The sequence below is a fragment of the Choristoneura fumiferana genome, chromosome 18, assembly GCF_025370935.1.
Source record: "Choristoneura fumiferana chromosome 18, NRCan_CFum_1, whole genome shotgun sequence".
NCBI lineage: Eukaryota > Metazoa > Arthropoda > Insecta > Lepidoptera > Tortricidae > Choristoneura > Choristoneura fumiferana.
Window position 1 is genome coordinate 18,364,523 of NC_133489.1, and position 14,953 is coordinate 18,379,475.

The following is a 14,953-nucleotide window of genomic DNA, read 5'->3' on the forward strand; positions in this document are numbered from 1 at the left end:
TCATTTTGCTGTTGAGCAATGAAGTTAGTAAGTAATACATACATATTGGGTTATTGACAAATTTTATTCTTAACCGGGTATTAAACAAAACCCGTCAGTGCAAGCTCAAGAGTATGTAAGAATACATTTAATTTTATTAGTACGCAATTTTAAGAAAATTTACCCTCATCCTCACTTGACGTTTAATTCACAAAATAATCTAAGCGACAAAGACTTGGTCTCATTCACGCTTTCAATAAATAAGACAAAGTCCTATAACGATATAACTACGCTGGTCAATGCAACTTTAGCTTAGTAAACTAGTATAGAAAGCAACTTACGATTACGACCTTGGTCACACAAAGGCCAAGCTGACGTGACAACCGGATTTGCTTGTCAATTCCTATACTTACAACTATTTAGTAGTTTCATCTGATAAAGCAAAGGTAGGTGAGTGCACAATTTATTAATATTTGTGATTGGATTTTAAATCCTATTCAGTATACGGCTATTATTTACTGAAATTATTTAATTAATTCCTTCACTTAGAATATATTAAATTAATTTAACAAAGCAACATGTAATAATGATATTACCAATAAAGAGTATGAGTTTGAGTATGAGTATAGAAAGAAATCCTATACAGTAAAGAATCAAGAAAGAGCTGTTAATCTGTCAGTCCTGAGCTGACCGTATTTGGTTGAATCACTGTTCGTTCTTGCTTTGTCTTTTGTCTTTATACCTACAAATGATAACGAACAAACCAACTACTTATTGATTAATACATTATATAATTAATACATTGCATTGTTACGATACTAAATGTAAAAAAAGTTATGTCCCGACCCGCAGTATTGTTTTTCTTGTAATTTTTTTTCTGTGTACCTGTTTTTTGTATTCGCTTGATATTTGTGGGTGTTTAATAAAGAGTCATTGTATTGTATTGTACTGATACTACCAGGTCATCCGTCCATTTCGTTGGTGGACGTCCTACGCTGCGCTTGCCGATCCGCGGCCTCCACTCGAGTAATTTTCAGCCACAACGGCCATCTGTTCTCCGTGCTATATTGGCCTGCCCATTGCCACTTCAACGAGCTAATTCGCTTGGCTATGTCGGGCTGGTTAAAGCCGCGGGTTCACGGTGGATGCAAGCCGCTGCCAACCGAAGCAACGGAGGTCTATGGGGGAGGCCTATGTCCAACAGTGGACGTCCTACGGCTGAGATGATGATGATGATGTATTGATACCAAGTAGCAAACTTATGTGTTAACTTCGATAGAGGGCTTAGTTGATAGAAACTACGTGGTAATTCACTTTTAGATCAATTCGTGATTTTTATTAACGTAACAGTTAAACCACTAGTGTCTTGAAGAAATGAACTTCATTTGACCTGTTGAATGTTCCTTCAAAGTTAACGGCAGTCAAAAATAGCTAGTGTAAGACTAAACTAAACTGCAAGTTGTTCCATCCGAAGACAACAAACTCACGCTTCTCTTAGGGTGAAGACAGATCCGCGTAATTTTATGAGTTGTGAGTCGAGTAGGTACTTTTGGTCTCATAATATTTTATTTCAATCAAAATTCCTACAACTAATTTACAGTCACCGTGTGGTACAAACTAGACTTTTGTATAAAACCGAATGCAGCAGAAATTACGAGACAGAAAATACGTGACTCACGACTCAAAAACTTATGCTCGTCTGGCACCCTTACTCACCAGGATGTCTACCAAACATTTTCACTCCACGCTAAGCTCTTTTCACCTAGAGTAATAGTATTGATACATACCAGGCGGCAACTTCGACTTGAGCATGTCCATGGCGACCACATTGATGATGAGTACCCAGATAGGGCAATCAAGCAGGTCGTTCTCTGCCTTGACGAAGCCAATGGCGCTTAAGCACTGGGCCTCGAGTCGCCTGCGGTCCGGGTAGGAGCGCCGGAGTTCTCGGTTCACATTTGCCTGGAATCTCTTCATGTCGAATAGCTGAAAAAAATTACAAAGTTAGATATGGTTGATTAGATTATAATTAAAGTTAAAAGTAATACATTAAATTGCTTCATAGATACTATAGGTGTAAATATGGTAATAATTTTTAAAGCCAGTTTGGATAGGTAAGTTTTAGAAATAGAGATGATTAGGTACATATTTAGTGATAAGGTTGTCAGTGCATTAATCCTGAAAGCAGATAACTTGGTTTTAATTTATTTGAAAGAATACCTCTAGTTAATTATTAAAGCTAAACGTTCACTTAAAACTAACAAATTTTTGAAGTGCAAATATACAGAGGGCAAAGACCTCAACAAAATTGAATAATAATAACGTTTGGAATTTTAACCCAGTCATCGTAACATCATAAATGGATTTCGTAATATGAAAGTGTTAGTAATCTAAGATAAAGATCATATTATTAAAATCAAACTACCAAAAAACGCTGTTTCTTTTTTATCTCAATTAAACATACACATTGATCAAAACGGTCTCTTTGTAGACGAATCAATTGAGGCTGGAGATCGTATCGAGCTAATATTACATAACAAGACATCAGGCGGTAATGAAAAGACAATCGATAAAAAGTAAGCAGCAATTTGGTCGCATTTTGATAAGGCATGGATGTAAAAAACCTGGGTTCAGTAGGTTCAATAAATTTCAGGAATAAAACTTCTACTATACGTAGGTATCCTATATCCTTTTTGTATAAGACGTATGATCAGGATAAAGTTTACTTTTGTACTTGGGAAGTGGAAGCTGTGATGGGACTCTTTTCTGGCTACAAAACACTTATTAAGAGTTTACAATATGACAACTATAAAAACCTGAGTGCAATTTTAATACGTTATCATTGCAAGCAAAATTTGCGCAAAGCGTCATTGAGTTGCGGAAAACAGCCCGCTAATAAATTACCATTGCAAGAACCAGTGGCGAACAAAAGGTACTGATACTGATAGTACAGGCGTAAAGTTACTTTTCACTATCACTTGTTATTTGCTTGTAAAATTTAAAACCTAGTAAAGCTACTTGAATGGAATCATTGAACAAGAACTATACAAAAGTGTTTTGGTATTATCCTGCATCAAATTATACGAGTGCTACAAAGGTACTCTAAAACAAAAACCGCCGCGTCAGATGCATCGAAATTGAATGAGTCTTATGAAGTCGTTACATAACCAGTGCACTTTAACGTCACTTGCATCAAGCCATCCGTCTCGGGTAAGCGATGTTATCTCTAAAGATGCCGACGCCTCACAACTCTATGTGACGTTAACTATTTAGTTCAAGAATCGTCGGAAGTATTGTTGTTTACAATCTGACACATAGTAGTCGGGTTGCTGTTAGTGCTTTTGTTCTGCCAAGGGACTAATTGTACTTTTTAAGAGCAGAAATTAAGAGTTTTGGTATCTGTGAATTAATCACTTACAAGCAACACAACTGTCTATCAAAACTTCAAAGATGAATCTAGAATTTCGAAGATTATTATATTTTTACTAATTTTCAGTTTTCTTCTTCAAATGGTTTCCAATCGGCAGCAACTAGATAGAACGTAATTGAAAATTTGACGTACCTAAATGTGCAATAAAAGTACGTAAAATTTTAGTTCCTTTATCATTTGTTTTCAACTCTTTTGATTTTGTACCCTACAGCAGCGTTTTTTCACCACGTTGTTAAATAGAGAAAGTGGTTTTAGATTTTCGTTGTAGCCAAACATGCAAAGATTTAAAGTCCAATTTGCAAATTGTTAGGATTGCAATAGCGTCGTGTCTCGACATGATAATAAAATTTCGACGTTCTAACGCTAGTTCAATATCAACGGAATTTTTAAATTACCCGGTACGGTTTAACTGTTCGAATGATAACTGGAATGTTTGTTCTGTTATTTTGTTACGAAATAATCCCATCAGTTAATTGGTAGCATACTCAGGGCTGTTGTGATGAATTGAGTTTTGCGCAAGGTAATAAATGATCTTTAAAATTGTTTAGAGCAGCAATAGCAAACCAAATGGGATGGAATTAATGTAGTTTTCATAGTTGGCACTTAAGAAACTAAAGATGAGAATAAGGGGTAGGTAAATACTTTTAGTAGTATTTAAGTCCTACAATTCACTAGGTAGTAAGATGTCTTTTCTAAAAAAAGAATGAGTACTTAACTCATATCACACTATTCTAATTCTGACTCAATTAATTTTTACCCGATTGCGGTAAAACCCAAAAGGAGGGTTATGTTTTTGATCCGTATAATATTCTTTGTTATTACAAATATACGTTTAAAATTTTCAGCAGTAAGTAAATAAGTAACTTATATAATAAGTCAAATTTTGTCCAGCATATTTTGTACTAAAAAAATCCGTAGTATTTTTCTCTCTTTTCTTTCTAAGCGATTCGTTTTTAAATTGCCTTATCGTATAATTACGTAATGCATTATTTGGATAGAAAAAAGTACGATTAAAGAACCCTAGATTACTGTAGACAAAGCAGGTTTGTGCAGAAACTGCGGTTTAGTTGACATGAGACGCCAGATAACATTGTCTCTTATTAATTTAGGCGCGAGAATTCGGTGTGGGAACGCGATGGATCGCAGGAAAAAATCTCAGGGATCGACAAGTTTCAACACTTTGCGGGTATTGTTTCTTTTTTTAATGAAGACCTTTAGTGCTCTATGCTTTGACGAGATTAGAGTTAGCTTCGTACTGATTTGCGAAGTGCAAGTAATAACATAGATACTAAAAAAATCTTCTTGCGCCTGACTAGTACCGACCTAAGCCAAATACTGAGCTTAACAAAATAATCTACGCGCATAACAAAATCAACACAATTTGGACAAAACGCAGACAATGGCTCAGTTTGCTTGAGGCAATTTTGCTTTCGTTGGGTACTCCCAAGAAAATAAAATAAGAGGCAACAAATAAGTGAGGCAATGACCATTCTTTTCGTTACTTAATGGTGCTATCTTTTTGCATTGTTCGCGGCAAACCGAGTTACGTAAAACTTTGCGGTTAATGGGGTATGAATTACTAATGAATCCGAATCGTTCTCTAGGAAGAGTCCCATTGTGCCATTGTTTTAAATCATTTGTCCCGATAAAACTGCTTAAAGCCACGCTCATTATGGACCATATAACACAGACCGATGACGAAAGTGAAGAAGGTAGTCTCATCAAAAATTCAAATCAAGTTCATGAAGATTGAGTAATATGGACATCAACTAAAAATAAATTATGTAGCAATGTCATGGCCAACAAATTCTGAATCGTGTTCAAACATGGATGCTCGTGATGCACCGCAAATGACCGAAGCCACAATGCAACGCGCATTAGAGTAATGTCCGGGCTCTTAATTTTTTTTCTCCGATTATTGTCTTTACGAGTTATGAAATCTAAGACATTAAGGTTGTACGATGTTAGATAAAGCAATCCCAGCAATTATAGCAATGATGTGAGAAAAGTGAATTTACTGATCGAAATGATTCAGATCGCAGAGACGAAGTAAAAAGGAAAATTTTATTCTCAATATTGCTTCATTGAAAATTACCATCGTAGTAAGTAGCAGTTTGGTCATTATGTAGGCAACCATGGAATTAATAGACCGTGTTTCGACATATGATTTTACAAACACTTCCATCTCCAAGGAAATTATTGCTGGTAAACACCCATTCAATATTGAAATCAAATCATCTAATCTTGTGAGCTCACGAGATGAATATTTGTTGCTAAGCGCTGAGTCTTATTTCAATAGAAAAAGGGATCACATGAGATTAATTTTAAGTTTCAAAAGTGAAGATGTAATTTTGTACTAGGTTCAAAATTGTTGGCAGTCGGTGGGTAATAGTAGGCAAATGTAGGTCACGTTTTAATGAAAATACCAATTAAAGCTGGCTACTCAATTAACGTGTCATTAAAGTTGCAGTTTAAGTAGCTAATATCGAACCATGATTGATCTAAACCAATTTAATTGTGTCACGACGGTAAATATTGCTGACTGTAGCTTTGGTTTTCATATATAAGACAAGTTTGAAGTCGTAATGTTTATTAACATCTCATGCCTACTAAGGCGCTTTTTTTACTAATTCCAATACATACAATTTTCATCTTACTAATATTAAAAAGTTTGTGAGTTATATCTGTGTGCGTTTTTGTTACTCCTTGAGGCTAAAACTGTTGCACATATTTGGATAAAACTTGGTATGTAGATTGCTGAACGCTTAAAACATACCCATTTTTTATCTTTATTTATAATTATTTTCAAATGTTCCCACGGAATCGGGATAGAATCCAAAAATATCAACCGCTACGTTTAGATAGGTACGGTCGGCCAAATAAGAGCTGTATAAATATTTAAACAGGTTCCTATCAAATGAATATGTTGCATAAGTCGAACTTTCAAGTTGACACGCGTCTATTGGCATTATTGTTTTATGACATGCAAAGGATTATCAACTTTAGGGTGGTGGACCACATATTTGGCTGATGGTACATAAAATTTTGCATGGGTGTTCATCATGAAAAGTAAATGAAGGCAAAGATCCATATTTTGGGAATGCCCATGGGAAATGGAGTAAATATAATCCTGAAGTTTCGATCAACATTTTGATAGAATAGTTTACTTATGCGCAGTTTATTTTTTACTGGCTTTTAGATATGTGCGGAATACAGCGAGTCCAACTTGCACTATTAAAAAAAGTTAATTCTTACCTTGAATATTTTCTCTTGATCCAGTGCATATCCAGGTAGCTTTAGTATGTCCTGGCCTATAGCTGTTTCTTCGTTGGCGGTCGCTGCTGTACTCCTCACAAATACGCTAGTCTTGGAGTAGCGTCTGATGAGTATATTGCCAGCATCGTCCATTTTGATTTTCACTCCCTGTTGAAAGAACAGAAAATGCTACTATAGTTAGTTTTAAATTATTGTAGTTCAGTTAAGCCTTCGTCGCTTAGTTTATGTTTACACTGAACTTAACTAAGTGATTAATCATCATCAATACTAAAACAAAAGTGAAGCATGTTGTTGTCTACACCGTTAGGGCTGATGACATCAGAGTCATACCTTATCTCACCATCATCAAATACTTCAAGGTCGTTGCCTCGACAAGCATTGGTTTTTATTATTTTAACGCCATTCATCTTACTATGATTTATGAGACGAACTAGGTGCACAACAAAAGAACTTATTCTAATAATCTTTTGACCTATGACATCAGCTGAGTCTCACGTTTGTTACAGCATGTCAAGTAAATCATTGTTATGCATATTTAAATTTTGGGAACAGATTCAAACAATGCGCGGAAAAGGTTTTGGTTTTAAAGTTCGATTGAACAGCAGATTAATTAAATTCCTGCTAAAGTGGTAATGACGATTCTAAAAAAGACGAGACGTGTAATAAATGTTTTCACAGATCTAGTTAATTTTAATTAATTTGTCTTAAAAGACGGATTAATTTTTAAAATGATCAGTAATGATTTTAATATTTTTTACATGTATTTTTGAGGGATAATTTCTTTGTACATCTGTTTTGTTGTTTAAATTTTATGTATTTAAAGTACAATAAAGAGTTATATATTCAGAATTATGAATATAATTTATATATTTAATTATTATTTTTCTAGCAAGTGATTAGAGTTGATACCTTCGCTCCATACGTGACAACATGTATTAGGTAAGTGCAAGTTAGTTTATGCAGTTACGTGTTATCACATCTAGAATACAACATAATTTACTTATACTAAGCTTGCAGCTGAGTTATCACATCTAGAGCGATGAAATGTATCTAATTGCCGTAAATAACGAATGTTACGTAACGAGCTACATTATTGAATACTAATAAATTGATTATGCTATCAAAACAACGCTAAATAAACCATAACAATATCGTAGCTATCGATTGGCATTAGAACATATCCGCGATTTGCAAGTGTAAAATTACCGGTAGTAGATAGCGGGAAATGGAGCAAACATTGCAGTTCTGATGTAGATAATGCGAGTTTGACGAAACGAGTTAATTGTCGCACGCCGGTTTCAAATACCACACACTCAGCAGTCCGTGGATAATCGATGCACGTTTAAAGCACGCGGCCGTTAACCATTTGATAGATTACTTTCAAAATGAACACAATCAATATCGAATCGCTGCACTCAGATCATGAATCAGGAAGAGTTTTCGTAATTTTGAATAGGTGATTTGATTCAAGTACACAAAAATTAGATACGGGTAATAAAACTGTTGACCGTGCTCGTCTAGCTACCGGCCTTACGTTTAATATAAAGATTTAGAGCAGATAAAAATGAATTAATCATATCTCAAATGTTTCTTTGTCTTGAAGATCTAACGTCTTGAAGAGGATAATTATCTAGCCTAGCCTCTACATCTAAAGATATAGTTAAGCTTGAACCCGAATCAATATTTGCCAAGGTATTGACCTTGTATTAGACAGCTCGTTATCTTTCTCATTTGAATGTCAAAACATATTAGATCATATTGTTTGAGAGAACTGTTTCGAAACATTATTCCAGTTCTTCTCTACTTCCTATTATATCTGGCAAATATGTTTAGGTACAATCAATAACGATGTATTTATATATTTTCAAAGTTTACTCTACTGTTCCTAACATTAATAACAGTTTACCCAATGTACATAATATTGAATATCACCAAAAGTTACTGAGCAATACAAAGTTGACTATCACAGTTTTCTCATGACATTACGCCGTTGCTGTGACTGCAGCTTGAGTACCTACTAATTATGGCATTCGGTCTTATGCAACCTTTTATGTATCTGTAATTGTTTCCGACACGTGTTGTAATGTAATATTACCCCTGTGATTTAAAAAGCCGCATTTACTTGTAATGTTTGGGCGTTTTCATGTTAGTAATGTCTATTTAAGAGTATGGTATTAATCAAAGTTCTGTTTCACAGATTTTCGTCTAGTTTTAATAGTTTCTGCCTCTGTAGTTTCTGCCTTTGTAACTGAGCTTAGTTCAGCAATATTGCGTCATTATTTACTTGGTTTAGGAATTATAATAAAAACGCTTAGTATCGTAATGGGATATCGGTTAGTTAAAGGTATGTGGTTATTAGATGATCGGTCAATTCGGTCATGTCTGTTTTTAGCGTAGGTGTCATAGATGACGGCTAATGATGACCGAGTGAGTGTAAAAACTTAATTAAGTATTATTTTTTTCTCTTCTAAATACGTCGTGGTTCTCTATTGGCAGCCCAAACTACTGGGACTAAGAGCTTGGAATTCTGCAGAGGGCTTCCTTTTATCATGTAGGCAAGCACTAAGAAGCGTTTTTTAAAACTCAAATGGGATAAGGAATTACTTTTTCTCTTTCTCTATGTTCTCATTGTAACTGTCAAAAATAAATTTTATTTTAAAATACTTCAGTGTGAGCTTACCTGTCCGATATGTCTTTTTGTTTCTATAGTTTTCTGGTCTCTGTGTGGATTGTCAAAGCCGCATAGACCAATTCTGTAAAGAAAGAAAATTTACATTAAAAACAAATCGTAAAAGTAAACATAAATCTGGAACGCAAATTATTCAAAACATGATCTCTAGTATCTTGTGATCTGTCGATTTTGCAGTTGGACTGCAGCCAAACACTTTTTCAATACAATATTGCTGGTAAAAACCCATTTTTATTACGGTAATGTTTAATTCATAGCCATAGCTAAGCTAACCACAACATTATCACAATTCATTCTACTCACTGCTTTATTTTGCGTATGCAGATTTTAAATATTAAACTTTTTTCTTTTTTTCTTACTAAACCTAGTTCGATGTTTGGTTCTCATGTAACAAATTGAAGAATGACGTCATAGGAATTTGTCATTCATTAGTATTTCGTTAACGTTCAACATCGGAATATTGTTTTCTTAAAACCGTTCCTTGGCATTGCTCTAAGAATGCCTGTACTCGCCATTGTCATTCAAGCACGCTACCAAGTACTGGACGTGCCTACAGATTGCTTATTTCTATTTGACTATGTGTACCGACCAAGAATATGCAGTTTTCTATTCAATTGACGGAACATGGTGTTTAGTAGAGTATTATTACCTTAATGATTTCTTTCGAAAGTGTCTTTGTTGAACAGTTAACGTAGGTATCTACATGAATAATAAAATCATCAAATGAAGTTGCCGTAGCCGATACTTATTCAAAAGTCTACATACTAAAAAATATGTCACAATATAAATTACTGAAAAGAACGTAGTTTATATATATATATATATAGGTAAGGTTAAAAATTCCAAAATTCCTACAATTACAATTAGGTATTAGTAATAAACGAACGGAATGTCGAGTTAAACATAAACAAATTTATATGCCTTTGACATTTAAGCTATTGCGAATTCACATTTTCTTTGAGGTCACACGAAGATGGTATAATTTTATTTATATAAATGCGTTACACCATAAAAGCAGGCGCCGCGAGCGTGTTCCAAATAATACACCTGCTTGCGATTGTACTTATTAACGTGATTGTTTTATTAAACTTAAAAAATAATGACTTAAATTGCGTTATAGAGAAAATTTTATAGTCACGTTACCTGAATGATGTGTAGTGAAACGATTTTAATAACAATAACAACAATTTTATTCGACTTTTGATTCATTGACATGCGAAGGCGATTGTTGCGTTTTATCGTGTCGTATTTGAACTTGGAAATGTTTATATATTTAGCATGTTTAAAGTGTTCGACATTGAAGTTTTATTTATATAACCTATAGTTCATTGCGTTATGATTCAATTGTTGCCCTAAATCGCAAAAATAATTGACACTTCATCTTAATGGCTTTTATATAGATGATTTGTTTTATTTACGTGGCTAAAATATTTTCTTATCTACATAATTAAGTATCGTTTTCAGTAGATCTTTATCTGGATCTTTGACATTCATGACTAAAGGAAAAAATTCTATGTTAATGTGTTACTTCGTTTATTCTACTTATCCATCCTTATTGTTAAGATTGGTTTTATTCTAATTTGTGCAATTTTTGCAAAAAAACTACCTATTTAAGCAAATGAGTCTCACTAACTGTGCTCACATCAGTCAACCTGAAAAGCGTGCGTTATGATATTTACTTTTTAAACAAACAGTACCTATCCTAAAATAAAGGTTGTACACATCAGTGGGTCGACGAACCAGTGGGCGCCTGCGCGGGCGCAGTGAGTGGCGGCCTTGGCGCTACTGTCGCGTGGCAGTTTACCGAGGAGAATGCAGTTGATTGAGACTGATATTGTGTTTGTCTTGGAATTAAGCTCTAAGCTATGTATTTGACCCATATGGAACATCGGTAAAGTAATTTCCGATATCGAGTATCTTACCCTTATCCCAAATTTTTGTCTTATCCCTATCCCAGATTCGTCCAAGCCCAGTCGAGACATGCGAGAAAATCGTACAAGATGCGTTACATTGCGGCGTTCGATTGAGCATTTCAATTTTGTTCGTATTGTAGCCTCACGATGTAATGCAACTTATTTTTCTTGCAAGTCGAAAATGAGCTTCTGGAACATATAGGGGAATTTTGGCATAGGTATATATCATACACCTGAGGTGGTAATAGCATACATCACGTTTACGGTCGTGGTCGTCAGTAGTGTGGTAGTGAACTTTCATAACGACGTTCTTGGGTAAATAGTGTGATAATAACTTATTTAGTTATGTATAAGTGAACATTGAAAATAAAAGGGTGTAATTAACAGTTGCTTGTTATTCTGTGTTAACAGCATAGTATTAGCACGTAGTGAAAGACCTCGCCTCAGCCTGTCAACTATGATTTGCACTACCGTAGGTGCACATTACGTACAAGTTCCATCGGCATTGGACGAGCGTGACTCGAGTCAAGGCTGTGTCAGTCTTAATGAAATGGCTCGAGTTTGAATTAATTCGATTGTTTCATATCTAATTCAATTATGTGTTATTTTGTGATTAACGAACGCAGTCACGAGCTCAAATGAAATTGTGGTTTGGATTGTGGCATGTAAATTACAGGTATTTGATTGTTGCACTGCAAATTGTATTAAAAGCAAGGATTTTTCTATATCTCGTCGCCTTGGGGTAAGTTAGAACCGATATAGGATTTATGGCACGTGTTTTATAAGAGCCATTCATTTAGCATTGGGTTTTAATAGAGGCGCGGAAAGTACAGTTTGTAAAATGTAATTGTTTTTAAAATCTAATGGATCTATAATAAGTAGACTTAAGATTAGCTTCACGAAGTATATAATTTGATCAAGGTAAATGGAAATAGCTAAGACGAACGATTTTTCGGCCACCTCTATTAAAAATTAGTTTAGTAAGTCTGATTAGCTAATGGTAAGCGCGGTCCACTGCGTGCACTGGCACACACAGTATCAGCGCATTGAAGATGCGTTACGAATCTAGAAGGCTCAGTTAAAATAACTAATACGCCCGTAATTTTACCGAAGCTCTTCCTCACAGCAACCCGGATTAGGGATGACAGTTCTATACACCTGATACAACTTAACCCTGGGTTACTCATAATCTCGGAATTTAGCAGTAATATGACGAGCTTTAATGACTTCAAGCAGCGCCACTATTTGCACATAATTATACTGTCGGATGGCGGGTGATTGAAAGAGAACTAACGATACCACTGCAGTGCCGTTTGTGCAGAATATTAGAAAACTGATGAATTATAATGAAAAAACACAATACACGTATAAAATGAATCGTCTATATTTTGCGTAAGAATGTGATGTATTAATGTTATTGAATTATAGACCTCAGTTGCCAGAATCAAGACTTAGGACTGCTGATTTGGTGCAAGAAGACTTTAGACATGGTTTTTTTTTATCCAACCGATTTCATCAAACACACATCACACATCTACATGAACGATAATATAAACGATAATATAATAAATATAAACATACTTATAATTATTTTCGCTTTACGAAAGGAAGTAGTTTTGTTTAGTTAATTCTGGAGCCCGTCAAAGTCGACTATAAAAAAACCATTTGCATTGTCTTTAGATACCTAAAGTTTCCTGCTACGATTCAATCACAATGACCCGGGAAAGCATCTTCGCCCATGGTCTTGTCTGCCAAGTTCAAGGCACGGAACCACGGCCCGCTATACCATGAAATCTGCGAAACCAACCATTGTTTGTTTAACAGCTTTCAGTCGCGCTTCATTTGTTTTAGCTGCGGTTAATGAAGATGGTAAAATAAAAAGTGGCGTTGCCTTTTGTTTACTTTGCAGAATTCGGTACAGTCGACTACAAAAAGACTGGTACGGATAAGGTTAGAAAAATATGTATTCACAATTTTATTAACTTTACAATAAAGTCGTGTTCACATATTTTCGTAATTCATGCCGTTTCGACTATCTCGCCACTTTATGGTTGATACTTAAGAGTAAAAACTGCATATTATTGTTTAGTTTGAAAGCACAATAATAACCCACTTTAACTATGCGTGATTACGAAGTATTTTTTTAATTATTTCAAAAATAATAATATTTTGTATAAATTAGTTTGATTCCAATGCATGCGATTCTTAAATCGTGGAAACATCAAATTACCTATTTTCATTCAAAAAGATAATCAGATAAGTATACGGAATGCTAATTCTCATTATATTTAGGAGAATGTAATGAATAATTTAAATGAATCGACAATATAATTGGTACAGCAGACATACGGAATGTGGTTGATGGGATTGATGAAGAAGCCACAATTGACGCTAACAAGTAAACAAGACTTGGTAATACTTAGTTTGTTCGTGGTTACAAATTCTACGCAGTCACGACTACGTTTACGCGTATACCATAAACTATAGTGTTCCATAAGCAATGGCAGAAGAAAGTGCGTGCTGTCATCGATCTGCATACTCGATGATAAACGGACTAGTGCTGTGACCATATCGATAAAAACACTGTGGAAAGTAGCATTTAACAGTGATGATGCTTAATGTATTGTAGATACAAATACTTGAGTGTTGATAAAAGTCAAAACAAACAACGCGCGGATCATTGGCTCATTTATTGATTAGAGTTTTTGTTAAATACGGAAGTAAGAATCTAACAGCAAAAACCAGCACGACTCTTAAAATCCACTAGACAAGAAACTTATATTTTGCGTCATTTTTATCGAACATAGAACGTTTTTTTAAATTAAAGCGTTCAAAAATTTATCGATGATGTCATAGATCCGGAATATATTTGCTAGCGTGTTCGGAAGACACAATACGAAGAATGAAAGTAAAAATTTATCGGTGCCAATAAAGCGATATTGCCTCAATTTGCGTACGCTAAATAATGATGGAAGAAAGCGAGAGTATAAAATTATCGATAAATTCGAACATAACCGTGAATCGTGAAGTACTTTCGTTCGCGGAAGCTCGCGCCTGCGCAGAAAGTAAAAGCTGATTGGTCGGTACCGGATTTACTTGAACGTTTATATTATCACAATTACGTGTCGCGGATGGGAAATCTATCTGTGGAAAATTGTTTCCGTATCAATTTTATGGTTTAGGAAACACTTACTTTATATCCTGATGTGTAGGAGAATTTGAAGTTAAAGTTAAACCAATTTAAAATGAGGTCAACTTGGTATGATACATAAAAAGCGCATAGCGTTTCTTCGTTGAATGGTGATGATAATTTAATGGGAAAGGTAGCCAGCCCTTCAATCATCAATCGGTCGACCAGGCGCTTTGCATCTCCCGGTATTGTTTTCAAGTTAATGTTTAATATTTGAAAGGCCTTAATGTAAATATTTACGTTGTAGTGATGAGATTTGAGATTTTGGATTAAATTCTTTGATTTCTTTCTGACAATTATAATCATAAGCTCTTAAACATTACATTTCAATGCAATTAACGGGAGAATTAGTCACTCACGCAAACAGACAGAGAAAGCGTTGTATCCACGACATATAGTAATTGCTATAATGATGCTGCGGTACAAACCGGAACTGGTATTCGGAACCGTAATTATTTGCAATTTAAAGCAAATAG

The 14,953-nt window shown here is 34.8% G+C and overlaps 1 protein-coding gene across 1 annotated transcript in view; it reads right to left on the reverse strand.

Annotated features, from left to right (window-relative positions):
• The window catches only part of LOC141438397 (uncharacterized), a gene marked incomplete in the record, with an annotated part of 108,557 nt that overhangs the window by 27,653 nt on the left and 65,951 nt on the right, over positions 1–14,953 (reverse strand). Inside the window, 3 exon segments of the mRNA XM_074102258.1 lie at positions 1,767–1,965; positions 6,665–6,832; positions 9,366–9,438. Coding sequence (XP_073958359.1) covers positions 1,767–1,965; positions 6,665–6,832; positions 9,366–9,438 — 440 coding nt within the window.